Source organism: Bombus terrestris, chromosome 11, assembly GCF_910591885.1.
Source record: "Bombus terrestris chromosome 11, iyBomTerr1.2, whole genome shotgun sequence".
Lineage (NCBI taxonomy): Eukaryota > Metazoa > Arthropoda > Insecta > Hymenoptera > Apidae > Bombus > Bombus terrestris.
Genome location: NC_063279.1, coordinates 6,667,925 through 6,682,538, shown reverse-complemented (window position 1 = coordinate 6,682,538; position 14,614 = coordinate 6,667,925). Strand labels below are relative to the sequence as shown.

General features: G+C 37.0%; 1 protein-coding gene across 1 annotated transcript in view; it reads right to left on the bottom strand.

Annotated features, from left to right (window-relative positions):
• LOC100645226 (putative phosphatidate phosphatase) overlaps positions 1–14,614 on the bottom strand; it is a 54,291-nt gene that overhangs the window by 26,648 nt on the left and 13,029 nt on the right. Inside the window, exon 2 of the mRNA XM_048410233.1 lies at positions 11,282–11,433. Coding sequence (XP_048266190.1) covers positions 11,282–11,433 — 152 coding nt within the window. The remainder of the gene's footprint in view (positions 1–11,281; positions 11,434–14,614) is intronic.

Here is a 14,614-nt window from a genome sequence, read left to right as displayed (position 1 = left end):
CCTGTCTACCTCAGCTATCAACCACATAGAAACGAAGGTTCACCTCGCCATGCCATAAATAAATGAATCGTTCGAAGATACGAAAAATCGACTGAGTCCCTTTTTCTCCCTGCGATGTCTCGCTCTTAGAAGAAAAGGACGTCGGAACAGGTAAAAACGAGGGAACCTGCCGTTGTATTTCATTCATTCGTGTCGTCATTCGGTCTTGTATCACCTGGCGACCTTTATCTGGAATCTGGCCGGTTAACCCACTTTTTGTTGGGGCCGTAACAGATCGCTGCAAGTCGGAGGAGAGATTACCAGCTTGGAAATGCTCTCAAGAATTTCGAAGTCGTCGCCTTTTCCCCACGGGTTCTTAATCGTGGATTATGCCCTCGGGACCCTCGCGCTGCTATTGATTAATCTTCGAGGGAAGAAGGAGAAGAGAACTGGTTAGGAAAACTACAGGCGAAGAAGACGAACGATAAGTCACGTCATATAGAATTCTTTTCTTTCTTTCTAATCTTATGTCATTTGACCTCCCAAAGAGACGAGTCCGGCAAAGATTTATGGAATTTTATGAAACGAGCAAGAACATATTTGCATTCGACGTTTAATATTATACTTAATGTCATATTCAGATTCTTCCGTGCAATGGCAACGCGATATTAAATTCAGATGACCAACGAAAGTATACTCATCGTGTTTTCCTCTTATGATCTTCGTATTGTCCCTGCGAAACTTCATCAGACTTAAGTCTTTCGATTTAACACAAGTTTATCGAGCGAGAATATTTTACCGAGCATATTGATTAATTACCGTTTGTCAGCCGAATAATTATCATTGTCTATCGAAGAGTTATTTATCGTTTTGTCTATCGAAGAGTTGGTTATCATTTTGTCAACCAAAGAATTTTATATCCGTCAGTCTGTCAGTCAATTGTTAATATCGAAATCAAGTAAGATTTGAATAAATCATAACATATTGTTAATTTTCTTTTGAACAACTTTAATCCTCTCCTGCACACAGCAGGTTAGCCGAAAGTGGAGCTTATTGCCAGTTGCATTAAACGTCAGTTAACGCTACCTTCTCGTCGACGACTAAATAAAACGTAACAATATATATAGATAAAATGTTTGGTTTTGACTTAACACAAGTTCCCTTCGTTTTTAACGATTTTATATTACAATATTCCGCATGTGTGCAAACGCCTTAACAGCTAAGTCCTGGAACAACGAAACGAAATGATACCAAGAAGATATAATACACTGATCCATATAATAAATTAAGATGTAGCTTTAGAGAAGAAATAAATAAATAAATAGTGTTACAGTATTAAAATTTCTAACCGTACTGCGACATTAAAATGTACACCTGTCGCGTTCTTCTTCATGTGAAATCAGATTAATGGCTAACGATGTCCCTAGCTCAGAGGATTGCAGAATCTCTCGACTCCTGCGTTTTTAATTGCCTTAACGTTTTACTTTCCCTTGTCATCGTTTGATTGATACGTCGGGTATTGTAAGACGAGAAGTATGCCCATGTTAAGAGTTTGATGCGAGGGAAATCGAGCGGTTCTGAAAGGATTGATCGATTCGTGGATGATTACGTATTTAGTCGCATAGTATATGGTTCCGTTGATGATACATAGTGAATGAAGTGCTGCTGATTGTATGAAGCCGTTTATTTGCCGTTTGTAACGTGGTTAATGGATATCACGGCCGGCATTGTGCGTGGGACGCAGTAAATTACGGTTTCTAGGATTTCAATTGAATAGTGCATTCCTATATAATCTTGCTTCGTCATGCCACGATAATGAGCAGTGAAAGGATCGGCAAGATGATGGATTGAAAGAATAGAAGGGAGAAAATAATGGAAAATATCAATTATTCGCCAATTCAATATATGTAGCGGGAGAGACTCATATTATTGTGCATTGGAATACCAGCTTTGTTTTGGTTTGCTAGCTTCAAAGGTAAACGAACTGCGGACAAAATATTATTTGTAATCGTCAACAGAAGTTACATTTCAACTTTTTGGGATAACACCTGATGTAAATAAACGAACGTGCTCTCTAGGACAGTCGTATAGTCGAATAGTTAGTCGAATAGCGAGCGTAGAGTTGGATAATAGCATTGGACGAGCGACGATTACGATTGGCATACGCTATCTCTGTACTTGTTCTTACATAGATTTTAATATACATAGACTGTTATAATTTTATTGCTCGTCTCTTTATTAAACAAACCAACACGTTTAAATACCAACTCAGGTATATTAGAAGAGTGGAATTTTTTACGATATAAATTTAAAAAAGAAGAGGATCAAGTTTTGATCTAGATATAACTCAATTCTTCTTCTACGATATTTTTCAGGATAATACCACGTTTCCTTTACATGCAATTTCAATGAAATAAGTTAATTATATCTTTACGTCATTGTCGAGTATTAATGTACTATTTCACTTGGACATATTCCAGCGAAAAATAATGTTAAATGTAATCGACGCTATGAAGAATACAACTACATTACTTTGATGTCCACGATTTTGATGTAACACAGATATTCCAGTTAATTAACTTCGATTCTCGTTAAGATCGTACGTTAATTAATGCGACTCTTTTTAATGTCAATTCCCTTTTTCGACGTTATATATATCGTATTCTTTTACCAACCAACGAGTGAATTAAAATATCAGTTTCATCGTGAAAGCAACCGACCCATCCGCCTGTCTGCCTTTCTTTGAGCTTGAGAAATAAGGGGATCAAAGCTCTGTTCCTACGAGCCTTCAGGGGTGTTACGGCGAACCCTTCTCAGATTCCTGACGAGCCAGAAACAGGTAGAAAATTCATGGCTGGATGAAACGGTTTCACGCGGACCAAGACGCAAACAAACGACTTCGGATGGAATTCTCGTGAACAGCTCGGCTTAGAAGGGGGATCCGTTGCTAACAAGGGCCTGCTTATTATTTCAAGTGCCACTATACACGTTCGCGGACAGATCGAATGGCAATTTAATCGGCGAACAAGAAAGGATTGTGTGCTTGATCGCGAAGACAATCGTGAGAAATGTTTTCCTTTCCACTGTCATTTATGATTCTCTTCTTGCTTATCGATTATTTTTCTAAAATAATACGCACTTCCCTTTCTTATCTTTTTCGTCGCAAAAGTATATTTTCTACAAAAAGGAATTCTACGAATAAAACGGATCATTTTTGTATCGCGATAATAATGCAGGAAATTTCGATGTAGCAAAAGTTTCAGAATTGCGATACGACGTAACAGGAAATTAATTTACGATAAAAAGATTTTGTATATCGTAGACTACTTGAGCGCTATGCGAGTACACAATTCTCCAGATAAGCCAATGCATCGGGCAATTTTGTACCGTGAGTCGTTCAAATCGCCTAATATCCGCTATCCTACCAACGATAAAGAAGCATAGTATATTTAAAGAAACAGAAATAACAGTGAAATGCTTAAAAATCCTCTCTTCTTTATTCGCTAATAAAAAGTACGGTATATTCAAAGAAATAAAAGTCACTGTGGCATCTCTAAAAATTCTGCATTTCCATTTTTATCCAGAGATACGCAGCGGTATAATATATCTAAAGAAATAAAAATAATCTTGAAATCCCTAAAAAAAAATTACTCGCACGACTCCTCTGATACGTAACAACTTTCGTAAATAAAATCGTTTCGCATTTGTCTTCCAAATAATGGAGATACAATTAAGGCAATTAGAGTTATTGGTTCCATCCTGTACGCGCTTAAGTCCATAATGACAATGTATCCAGTCGTTCATCATTAATCAATACATACATATAACCTGTCATTCGCCGACAGTTTGACATGTATATACCACCACTGAGATATTTCTTTCAGCTTATCTACGATCGCGTTTGACCAACGAGACGAAACGAAAATGAACGACCACGAGATTAAGGAGTAGCCTTATGATAAGGGAAAAGGAAGCAACGTAACCAAGGAATTCAGGTGAACGACGTTATTAACACATTAAAGGACGCTGATACGGTAAATGCATAATCTATGACCAAACCGGAAAGTCACTGATGTAACAGTCTTCTTATTCTTGCTATTACGGTCAATTTATTTACGACATTAGAACGGTTCTGACAATTACAAATTGATGGCGATGACTTTCATTTTGTCGTTCGTTCGTTCAATTTAGCATATCATTGAAAATAATCGCTCCAGATGTATTTATACTTTTATAACGTTTCTTTTAATCTGTTCATTGAGAAAGAATCATTGAATTAAAGGAGCAGTTCAGACGATCGGTATTATTCTCAACGTTATAAATATTTAAAGTTCTCAACATTATCGTAGAGGATCCTCTAGACTCTAGACGATGAATATATATCGTTAATACAGTATCATTATTATAAAATTATATAATAATAATATTATATTATACATAATTAATTAATATAATATTATAAATTATTATATAACAATATATATATATATATAATCGGTATTATTCTCAACATTGTAAATATTTAAAGTTCTTAACATTATCGTAAAGGATCTAGATTCTAGAAGATATATATCGATATATATCGTCCATACGATGTTGAGAATCTTAAATATCGACGATAATATCGATCGTCCGAACTTGTTTCAACGAATTTACATTTGCCAAATTTCTTTTTCTGATTTTTGCAAATAAATCATATTGCGCGTAGAAAGAAGTTGAGCAACGTGAATGTTCATGGAGTCAAAACGATTGAAAATATACTAGAACGTATCGACTAAGATCTATTCCCTGTGCATTATCCAACACGTCACTCGAACGTCACTACTCGTTATCCCAACCCTAAAGACCATTTATACATTCAACTAATAGAACAGGCCATGTAGCAAATGGTTGCCATTTAACGACACCAAGAATAGCTTGGATAGCTGTATGACGTGCAATCCAATTATCCGAAATTTACCGCCGAAAATGTAACTGTCTTGAAGTAGTCCCCTTGATTATCCAATTAACCAGCTTCGAGCGTGTAACAGCGCGAACACGAGAACCGGCATATAACCGTCCAAAAATACAACCTAGCCGGGCCATGCATCGTTCCATTACCGATCGTCCTATTTGTTTTTCCCGCCAGTCCCTCGGGGGTGTCTATCACCGAGAAAACGGCGAACGAAAAAGGCTTAGGGAGCACGACACCCTTTAATCTTTCTCATTACGTTATTACAGAACCCTTTTGTAGCGTGATTACCACTCGGAAAGGTTGACTGGCAGTCGACGCAACGGAATGGACGCAGGCAACGCGGTTTCAAGAATCTCTGAACGTCCTCGGGCTCCGCTGTTCCATCGACTGTTGGCCAAAAACAAGCAAAGAGAAACGAAGAAGCGTCTTACCGCGCGGTTTCAGGAATTTCCAAGCGTTCTGCAGGGGTCCTTCGATTCTGGTGTTTCATCCAGTGTGTTCTCTTAAGGCGCGTTTAAACCGAACGTGCAAAGAACATAGAATCCAGGGACCCATTGGAAAGCTAAGCTAAGCTGTGCTACGCTGCGCAAAGTATGAAACTGAAGTTCCCTTTGATACGTTGTACATATAGGGAACTGCGAATGAAATATTCGATGACAGAAATGCATGTACTCATAGAAATCTATATATAGAGTGTTTGGTCGGCCCGATTTAGGCTACGATTACAGCGTGGATAGAGTTCTTCCACGAATAGAACATCAGAAGGATCGAATACGTACACCGATAAGAATGTAATATGCATATTTGATTGACGTGACTTAGGCTACGGTTTCAGTGGACGCGTGTTCTGACGAATGAAACGTCTGAAGACTGAGATGCTTACACTCGTAAGAGTCTATGTACCTATATACATACGAAGATATGTAATTGGTCCGATGCTTGTTGCTTGCTGGCTTGCTATGGTTACAGTGTATCTGTGTTCCGAATGAAACGTCTGAAGATCGAAATGCAAATAGAATTGATAATAATCTATATATAATATATATATATATATATATATACATATTTGATTGCTCTAATTTATCCTATGATTACAGTGGATCCGTCTTCTAACAAACTGTCATTCTAATAAATGAAACACGATGATCGAACAATTGAAGAACGATATAATCGCTCTCGTACATCTAATCTATATACTTGATTATTCTGACGATATACTTACTTACACTTCTACAGTTGCTGTCGTAAGAATCTATAGATTTGCAGGAAACAATACGTCAAAACACGTACTCACTGTGACCATGGCTTAAGAAGGTACAAAGAGGGTCGAAGAAGCGTCTTGCCACTTGCCACACAGTTTCAAGAATCTCTAAGCGTCCTTCTACTCTCGTGTTCCATCGACTGTTCGACTAAAGCGAAGCATAGAGAAGCGAAGAAGAGCAAAGAGGATTGAAGTAACGCGTTGCCCGCGGTGACAGCGTTAATTCGAACATCGTGCGTACGACGAGCCGCAAAGCCAAAGTAAAATAGGCCCTGACACGTTTCAGACATAGGCTGCCTCCGGAAATTTGCAGACACGCGCATGCATCCGGAACGATATCGTGAACGACGATCGCGATATCCTTCGCTCGCGTTGGTCGCTTGAGAATACCTTCGAATTCCATGGAAACGTGAATAAGAAGAGCTTTTGTGCAGCGATGGTAGGACGTCGTAACTCGGTATCAAGATATCGACAGGACGGAGTTTGCGAGCGTTGAATAAGATCGAGGAGATATCGAGGGTTGAATAAATAAAGGATTCGATCTGTCATGCTTTCTTTGTGTGTCTGAGAGACTTGCTCGTTACCGAGGAATGCTATCGTCGGAGTAGACTTCGCTGAATTTGCCGCGGTTTTAATATAATTCTTTATAATGCGATACAAGTGAAACTTACATATGGAACGCTTTTGTAAATTTAAATTTTTGTCGATATAACTGGAGAAATGGAACCTACATGGACATTTCTCTCATCCATCAAATGTTGCACGGAGTAATACGTTTCGAATATTTTATACATTGTTGCGTGTTTAAATTTCCCCGTATATTGACAAACGCGGTTTTGACGAAATTTTATCCTGACCTGAAATTGTTATTTTCAACCTTGGCCTACCCTACATAAGGCAATCGCGACGATCTCATAACGGTATCAAAGAAATTGCAAAATGTTTCGTACGATACACGGTAACATATCCAGAGAAGATATATCTGCAACTGTTGCAACGCTTTCTATTTTTCTAACGATACCCATGAAGATCTACTTCGTTGCATATTCCAAAAATCATACCCAATTCCGCAATTCGACGCTGGCTTTGGAGAAAAAAAGAAAGATCCAAACTACTCGTCGATAATTTTCGATTCTCGTTTACAGATATCCGTATCACGCATCGCTGAAGATAACTATAATGTTGTAAGACATATCGTGCAAACATCTATAAATACCATGCAACTATCTATGGAATTCGAACGATTTTCCGCCATAATCCTATGTATAGGAGACTACGTGGAGGAAATATGAAAATATTCGACGAAGCAACGAAGAGAAGGCCCCCGGGGACACACACGCATCTGTTCAGTTTCCTTTAGTGGGTAACGACCCCTTGGTAGCCCGAGCCTGGCCCGAGTGCAGTTTCCAAGGATGCAAATAGAGGATGCAGTCTCTTCTGCCCTCGCTCGGCAAAAATACATCAGTGTGCACGTGCACCACTTCCAGATACCGTAAATCGATTCCCACGACCACCGAAACTTAACGAATGCACTTCTTTCGTCGTTGCATCCCACATGTGCCGACATCCTTATGCGGTCACACCTATATGTATACGTGTCTTCGTCTCAATCTTACACCTATATACGCGTTTTCGCTCGGCTCTTTCTACTTTCCTCCTCTAGTCGTTTCTTTCTTTTTTTTCTTTTTCTTTTTTTTTTTGTTAACTCTTTCTCGCTTTCCAAGTATGTTTCTTTCGTGGACTGATGGCTCGTCGACAGGAGCTTGAGAAGCACGTCGAAAATATCTAGCGATATATTAGATGTACGCGGAGGATCGTATCTGGCAAAGGCGAGAGCAAGAAACAGATAAAGAACAGCTGTGGCGGCGGTGTCGTCAGGAAATTAGATAAAAAGATAGGAAGCTTTTTTTTTTATTTCCTCGCGAGACTACCACTTGCCGACATCTCAACTACTTCGAGGAGCGTCACAAATCTGTGTACATCTGGAAGACGACAGGGTCTTTTTCGACATGGAGTACATTTCAGTCTTTAACCATTTCACGCTCGATATTTCACATACGCAACATTCTGCTTTCATATTGTACATTCTCCGTGAATATTTACGCAAATTTATATTTATATCGATATAAGTGGAGGAAATTAATTTCGTTTGTTTCACGTATCGTAATCGCTATACATCGAACCTTTTATATGTCTTTCGTATGCTTGCTATTATCGTTGCTGTACTATATCTTATTGAGTTGGCAACTAAGCGATTGCAGATTTTGTCATTAGGTGATATTGACAAAATTCGCAATCACTTAGTTGCCAACCAATACTATACAGTACATTTGCACGCCTTTAAGTATCTCATAATATTCAGAGCCCATTTATCAATTTTAATTAACTAAACGATAGGCATATTTGTTCCTGGTGAAACCGGTTTCAAATTTTAGTATATTATATAAAATCTTGTCTTTTGAATAAAAAAGATAAATAGAAAAAGTATAATACAATTAAAGAGGGGAATTTTAAAGAAAGATTAGGAAATTATGAGAAGAAATACGTAACGTGCGAGTTTCATAATCATGCGTACGATTAATTTTGTTTATACAAAAGTTACGCAAACAAATGGAAGAAACATCGAAAAATACTACGATTACGAGAAAAATTATGACTGAATAACTTATCAACGGATGCCATTATCGTCGCTCATTGATAATCAAAAACAGTGAAACCTTCATTATCAAAACTCACATAATTCGAATGCTCTTATTATCTAAATATTTTATTATCAAACACTTTTTTTCCCTGATGACCTCCTAATTACTTTTTTTTCGACCAAAAAACGATTCATGCTTCGTTAACTAGAGAATTACTTTTTTTCAGCGAAATTTTTATATAATTTCATAGACCTGAAATTCTTTTAAAATGGATCGTAGGTGGTATGAGTTTTCGATTTATTAAATTTTATTTCTACGATTTCCAGATAGAGATTATGATAATAAAACGGAATTACGGTTAAAAATCAGATACCGTTGGCAAATTTTAAAGATAACGTTAAGTGGAACATCAAATATTGACCTCCGTCGATGATTCATTTTGCATGGAACACTGTTACGTAAAATATCATAACATTAGATATCATTGCTAAAAATTGCGCACGGGTGAAAAAATGTAAAAACAGAGTCATATTTTATCTCTCAATTTTTTACGATGACACATAACTATATTTGAAGCTTATCTCCTTAAAATTTTATTAGCTATTCCTTAAAAAAAAATTCGCAAGCATAACATTTCTGAATATCTTCGTAGAATTTTGATTATTCGAAAGTTTATTACGTAATGAATGAATAATTAACTGAACTGGCTTAAATTAATTACGATACACAAGCTGAGTCATTAAAGACTATCACCTGGAATGATTCCTTACCTGTTGATCTTTTCAAAAAATATTTAATTTATCAAGTGAAATAGATGAACATTGTTTTCGTTGAACTTCGTAAATGCCAATTTTCATTACCCAAAGGAAAATAAATAACCCGGAAAATTCAAGTCTGCTATCTTTTTCGTTTTCCAATTATTATTTAAAAAAGTAGCTTGCAGTCTATTAACCGTTTACTTCAATAGTTGTGCCCCTTTATTCACTCGAATAATATGTATATTCTATTACATTCCCCCTACAATGAGTTCTTCTGTTGTCGATAAGATAAAAAACACAGTAGTGGGCAAATGAATTAATAAATGGATATTACGAAGAGGCCTTGAAAGGGGAAAGATCATCGGTATTCCATAAACAAATATCAAAATCCAATTAACTGGCATGTAAAAAAACTTTAAGTTTGGCAAACAAGAAGATATCAAATATTTGTTCCGTCTTATCCGTAAACAACGTTGCAAAAATAAATCCAAAAAGTGTATCCTTTAATCTTAAAATTAATCTGTGAAATATTTACTTCGTTTCCTATTTCTCTTATTTCAATAGCATTGAACTACAATAGCCACTGCAATAATTAAAACGAATTAAATACAGAATACAGAACTCTGATAATTTAGAATTAGAATATCACCTTTCCTCATAAAATATCACCACAATATACAATTTTCTTATTTCTCTTATTTCAATAGCATTAAACTACAATAACCACTGCAATAATTAAAACGAATTAAGTACAGAATACAGAACTCTGATAATTTAGAATTAGAATATCACCTTTCCTCATAAAATATCACCACAATATACAATTTTCTTATTTCTCTTATTTCAATAGCATTAAACTACAATAACTACTGCAATAATTAAAACGAATTAAGTACAGAATACAGAACTCTGATAATTTAGAATTAGAATATCACCTTTCCTCATAAAATATCACCACAATATACAATTTTCTTATTTCTCTTATTTCAATAGCATTAAACTACAATAACCACTGCAATAATTAAAACGAATTAAGTACAGAATACAGAACTCTGGTAATTTAGAATTAGAATATCACCTTTCCTCATAAAATATCACCACAATATACAATTTTCTTATTTCTCTTATTTCAATAGCATTAAACTACAATAACCACTGCAATAATTAAAACGAATTAAGTACAGAATACAGAACTCTGGTAATTTAGAATTAGAATATCACCTTTCCTCATAGAATATCACCACAATATACAATTAGTATGTATATATATATATAATTTGTAAATAAAATAAAATATTTGTCGCGTAGAAATACAAATACCTGTCTTCCTTATAAAATTCCCTCGTTTACATTCTAATTCTTTCATACTAAAGCGCTAAAGACCGTAACAATGTTAAAATACACCATCAAAAGAATCCTAAAAAATATAAACTTGCTTTTAAAAAGCCTATTCAGTCAACATGGTAGTCAGCTGTTTTCGGCATTGCTGCCGCGTCAACAGTATCATTTTCAAGATTTAAATTCATCCTGTCGGCGTTTCTCACACACTGCGTGTCCCCTTGTATGTTTAAGAAACACCTCGTACAAAATATAGCGACCATAAGAAAAACGATAGCGACATCGTCGAGGTATCGTCTGACGCTTCTTTTCGGACCAGGGAAATGAAGAATCACAGCAGGTGACTCACCGTGCATATAGGAAGTAAAAGACCAATGACGTAGAGCATCACGCTTGTTACAGTCGACGTGTGGAACGGATGATATAACGACTCGTCATTGCAGAAGAATCCCCGCTTGTACGGCTTGCCGAACAGGAAAAACATCAGCACCACACCACTCACTGCAAACAGAAAACGGACCATCAGATGTCGATCGCCGCCTGTGCCATTTTTATTCAATTTCTTTGATCGGTGATGACGCCACGTTTGTATCGTGTCATTGCTCGCGAAGGCGAATGACGCTACGTCCTGTTGGCGTCACGCGAATTGTTTTCAAATGACGTCGGAGATATTGGCGAATTTCAAGGAAAAATGTTTCAATCGCAGCTGAAGTTTACACGTATGACCTCGAGCCAGTACGATAAAATTGTACGCGTAGAATGGAACTAAAGAATTTTTCTCATGATACTGAGTTGGCAACTATGTGATTGCGGATTTTCTCATTAGACGGTATTGACAAAATCCGCAGTCACTTAGTTGCCAATCCAATAGAATCAAATTTTTCTGTTCGACGCTTAGTTTTCGAGAAAGTCGAGTTTGAAAATTTACCGAGTATACTTGGACATGACTGTACAGTAGAAAATCATCGGTAGGATGTTATTCTACGTGTGAAAATAGGTCGAAAATGTAGAATAAAATATGTTCATAAGACGCTCGGTTCCTGAGCAAAGCAAATTTGAAAATGTACCATCCGCGTATATTGGATCGATTATTATCTATAAACACGAGCAGACTCTACTTTCGTGATGATGCAACTTTAAATGGAAAAATTTTGTTCCAAATTTGTTCACTTATTTTCGCACGTAGAATAGCCTCGTAATTATTTACTCCTGTCTAGTCGATACTTAGCCGAATTCATATATATCCAACGAATACCCAAAATTCTCTCGAAAACTAAATTTGAAAGGAGAAAATTTTATTCTATATTTTTCCCTTCGTTTTTTCGTAAGAAATCACCTCGTATTCGCTTGTACATGTTACTCGACCGCGTCCTGTATATTCTATATATCTATAGCTACATTTTTGCATCTTTCGATTTATCAGAAATGCATAAAAATCTTCAGTCCATTTATTTCCTACTTCTTTCAAAGTTAAGATAAATCTAAATGAAACTCGAGACGAACTAAGGGCATAATTTTTTCTTTATTTCCCAAATTCTTTCAATGTGTGTTTGTGTATATATATCTAACATAACGTGCATATTACTTCTCACGCTACCGCGCGTAGCTATTTATATGTATGCAGTACAACATGATGTAACGCTACACGACTGCTTGGAATACGACTATGTACTCGCTCGAAAGATTGCTTAATTAATACAGTAAGCGGAAGAAATACGGTGAGATCGTTAAATCAATGATGCATCGGATTCTATGTACTCGTGTCTCAAGTTTCGCTTGAGTCAGATTAGGATTTGACGTTATGACGCACGAATTAATAGAAATCTGCGAAGATAATAATTCCCGATTTTATTATATCAACGACAGTAGCGTTACACGCCAAATATTTTCTCGCAATGTCCTCACACGCATAAGCTTGTACACTTGTGTTGTTCAAGGCCAATCGCGTTAACTCAGCGCGAATACCGTTACGCTGTAAAATATTTCAGTTTTATTGTTGCCGGTTCATACAACACACGATACGCACATAATTTCAAGCTAATGATAAAAATAATCGAGCTAATTATAAATAATTGAGAAAAAGAAGAAAGTTTCGAATTATTTCAAAGCATTGTGTAAATATGTATAAAGGCCATTTGCGAACAATTTGCTTAAGACTTCATCTAAAATGAAAGTGTCTTCTTTTTTCAATTTTTAGATCCTCGTTATCATTAGATAGATTTTCCATAAACGTACAGAACAACAATTGACACTTCCTTAAAGGAACGTGACCGAACTTGCTAATTCCGAGTGTCATCGTACGTGCATAAGTAGAAAGGAGATTTATGGCGCTCGTTGCGAATAGCGATACATACATCGTCCTTGACATAAACGAGACATCGTATTACGCGATGACTATCCGTGTAATGATAACTAAATTTGTTGCTCGTGCGCGCTGGTGCGCTAACTACGGTACTGCGCGATTCAAAATATGTGCACTCCTTCCTTGTTTGACAATCGTCTGACAGCACGTTTGACACGTGCTCCGTCTGCATTTTAATCGATGTAAAAACATGACGAAACGTTGAACTATCGATCGAAGGTTTATTATTCGATTAACGCTGACGCACGAAAAATGTCGAAACAAGCAGGTGCGAAATTTATCTTTCGCTGTGGAACTATAAACAACGTGACAACGTTATAACTTGAATCGTAATCCACGTTGTAACTCGTGATTCATATTTGACATATTTGGATAGCGTTCTATCACTAGGTACACGACCGAATATTGCAAAAAAATTCTTTCAACAAAGACAAAGATTTTGGAAGATCGTTTCGCCTATTAGAAAATCTGGTTAACAAGATCTCCGTTTAAAATTCCTTTATCGTTCGATTATCTTCGTTGATTCGTACATCTTATTGGAAATATGCTTACGTTTGTTAGCAGAAATCTCAACCTCGTATCCTCTGCTTATATCCTCAACGATCTTACCTATGCTTATCGTCGCTGTCGCAATTGCCACGAGTAATCGATAAAAAAATCCCTACAAAACACTTAATCAAAGCCGCCTAACAACTGGCGTCTCCTCCCACCTTGTACGAGCTTAGAAACGCCACGCTGAAAGATTATACAGCACATTAAAAGGCACACCCTGTTTCAACGGAACGTACGTAAGTACAACTTTATCAGTTGCGATTACTGGCCGAACCCAGGCATAATAAGTCAACGAGTCGATTTTCATAATTCGCCGATCACCAACGCTGTTGCGTCACATTTCAGCCAGATATCGAGCAAAGATTACCGGTTGCGTCGATTCAATGTTTCTTTTTCACTGGGAACGATTCCACAAGCGAGCGGACGATCAACCGTGGCTACGATAATTCGAAAATTGAACAGCAGTTCTCTTATCTGTCGCGCATTGCGTTTGCCGAGCAACGAGTTTCCATAATTTTCGATAACCATGGGCCGATAAGCTACCGAGGATCCATCGTTCGTGCTATCTATCGCTACTATCTAATATGAGATGGCAACGCGAGGCGAAAAGGGGCGGAAAAATCAGGAATAAACCGACGTGGTGAAATTACGGCGTAGCAGCCGGTGGAACGCTGACGCTGTTATCCTTCGCTGTTTACTCGATGAAAATCGTGAGATGCCTCGCCTCCGCTACCTGGAAATACCTCGCCTCGACCGAGTCAGCTATTA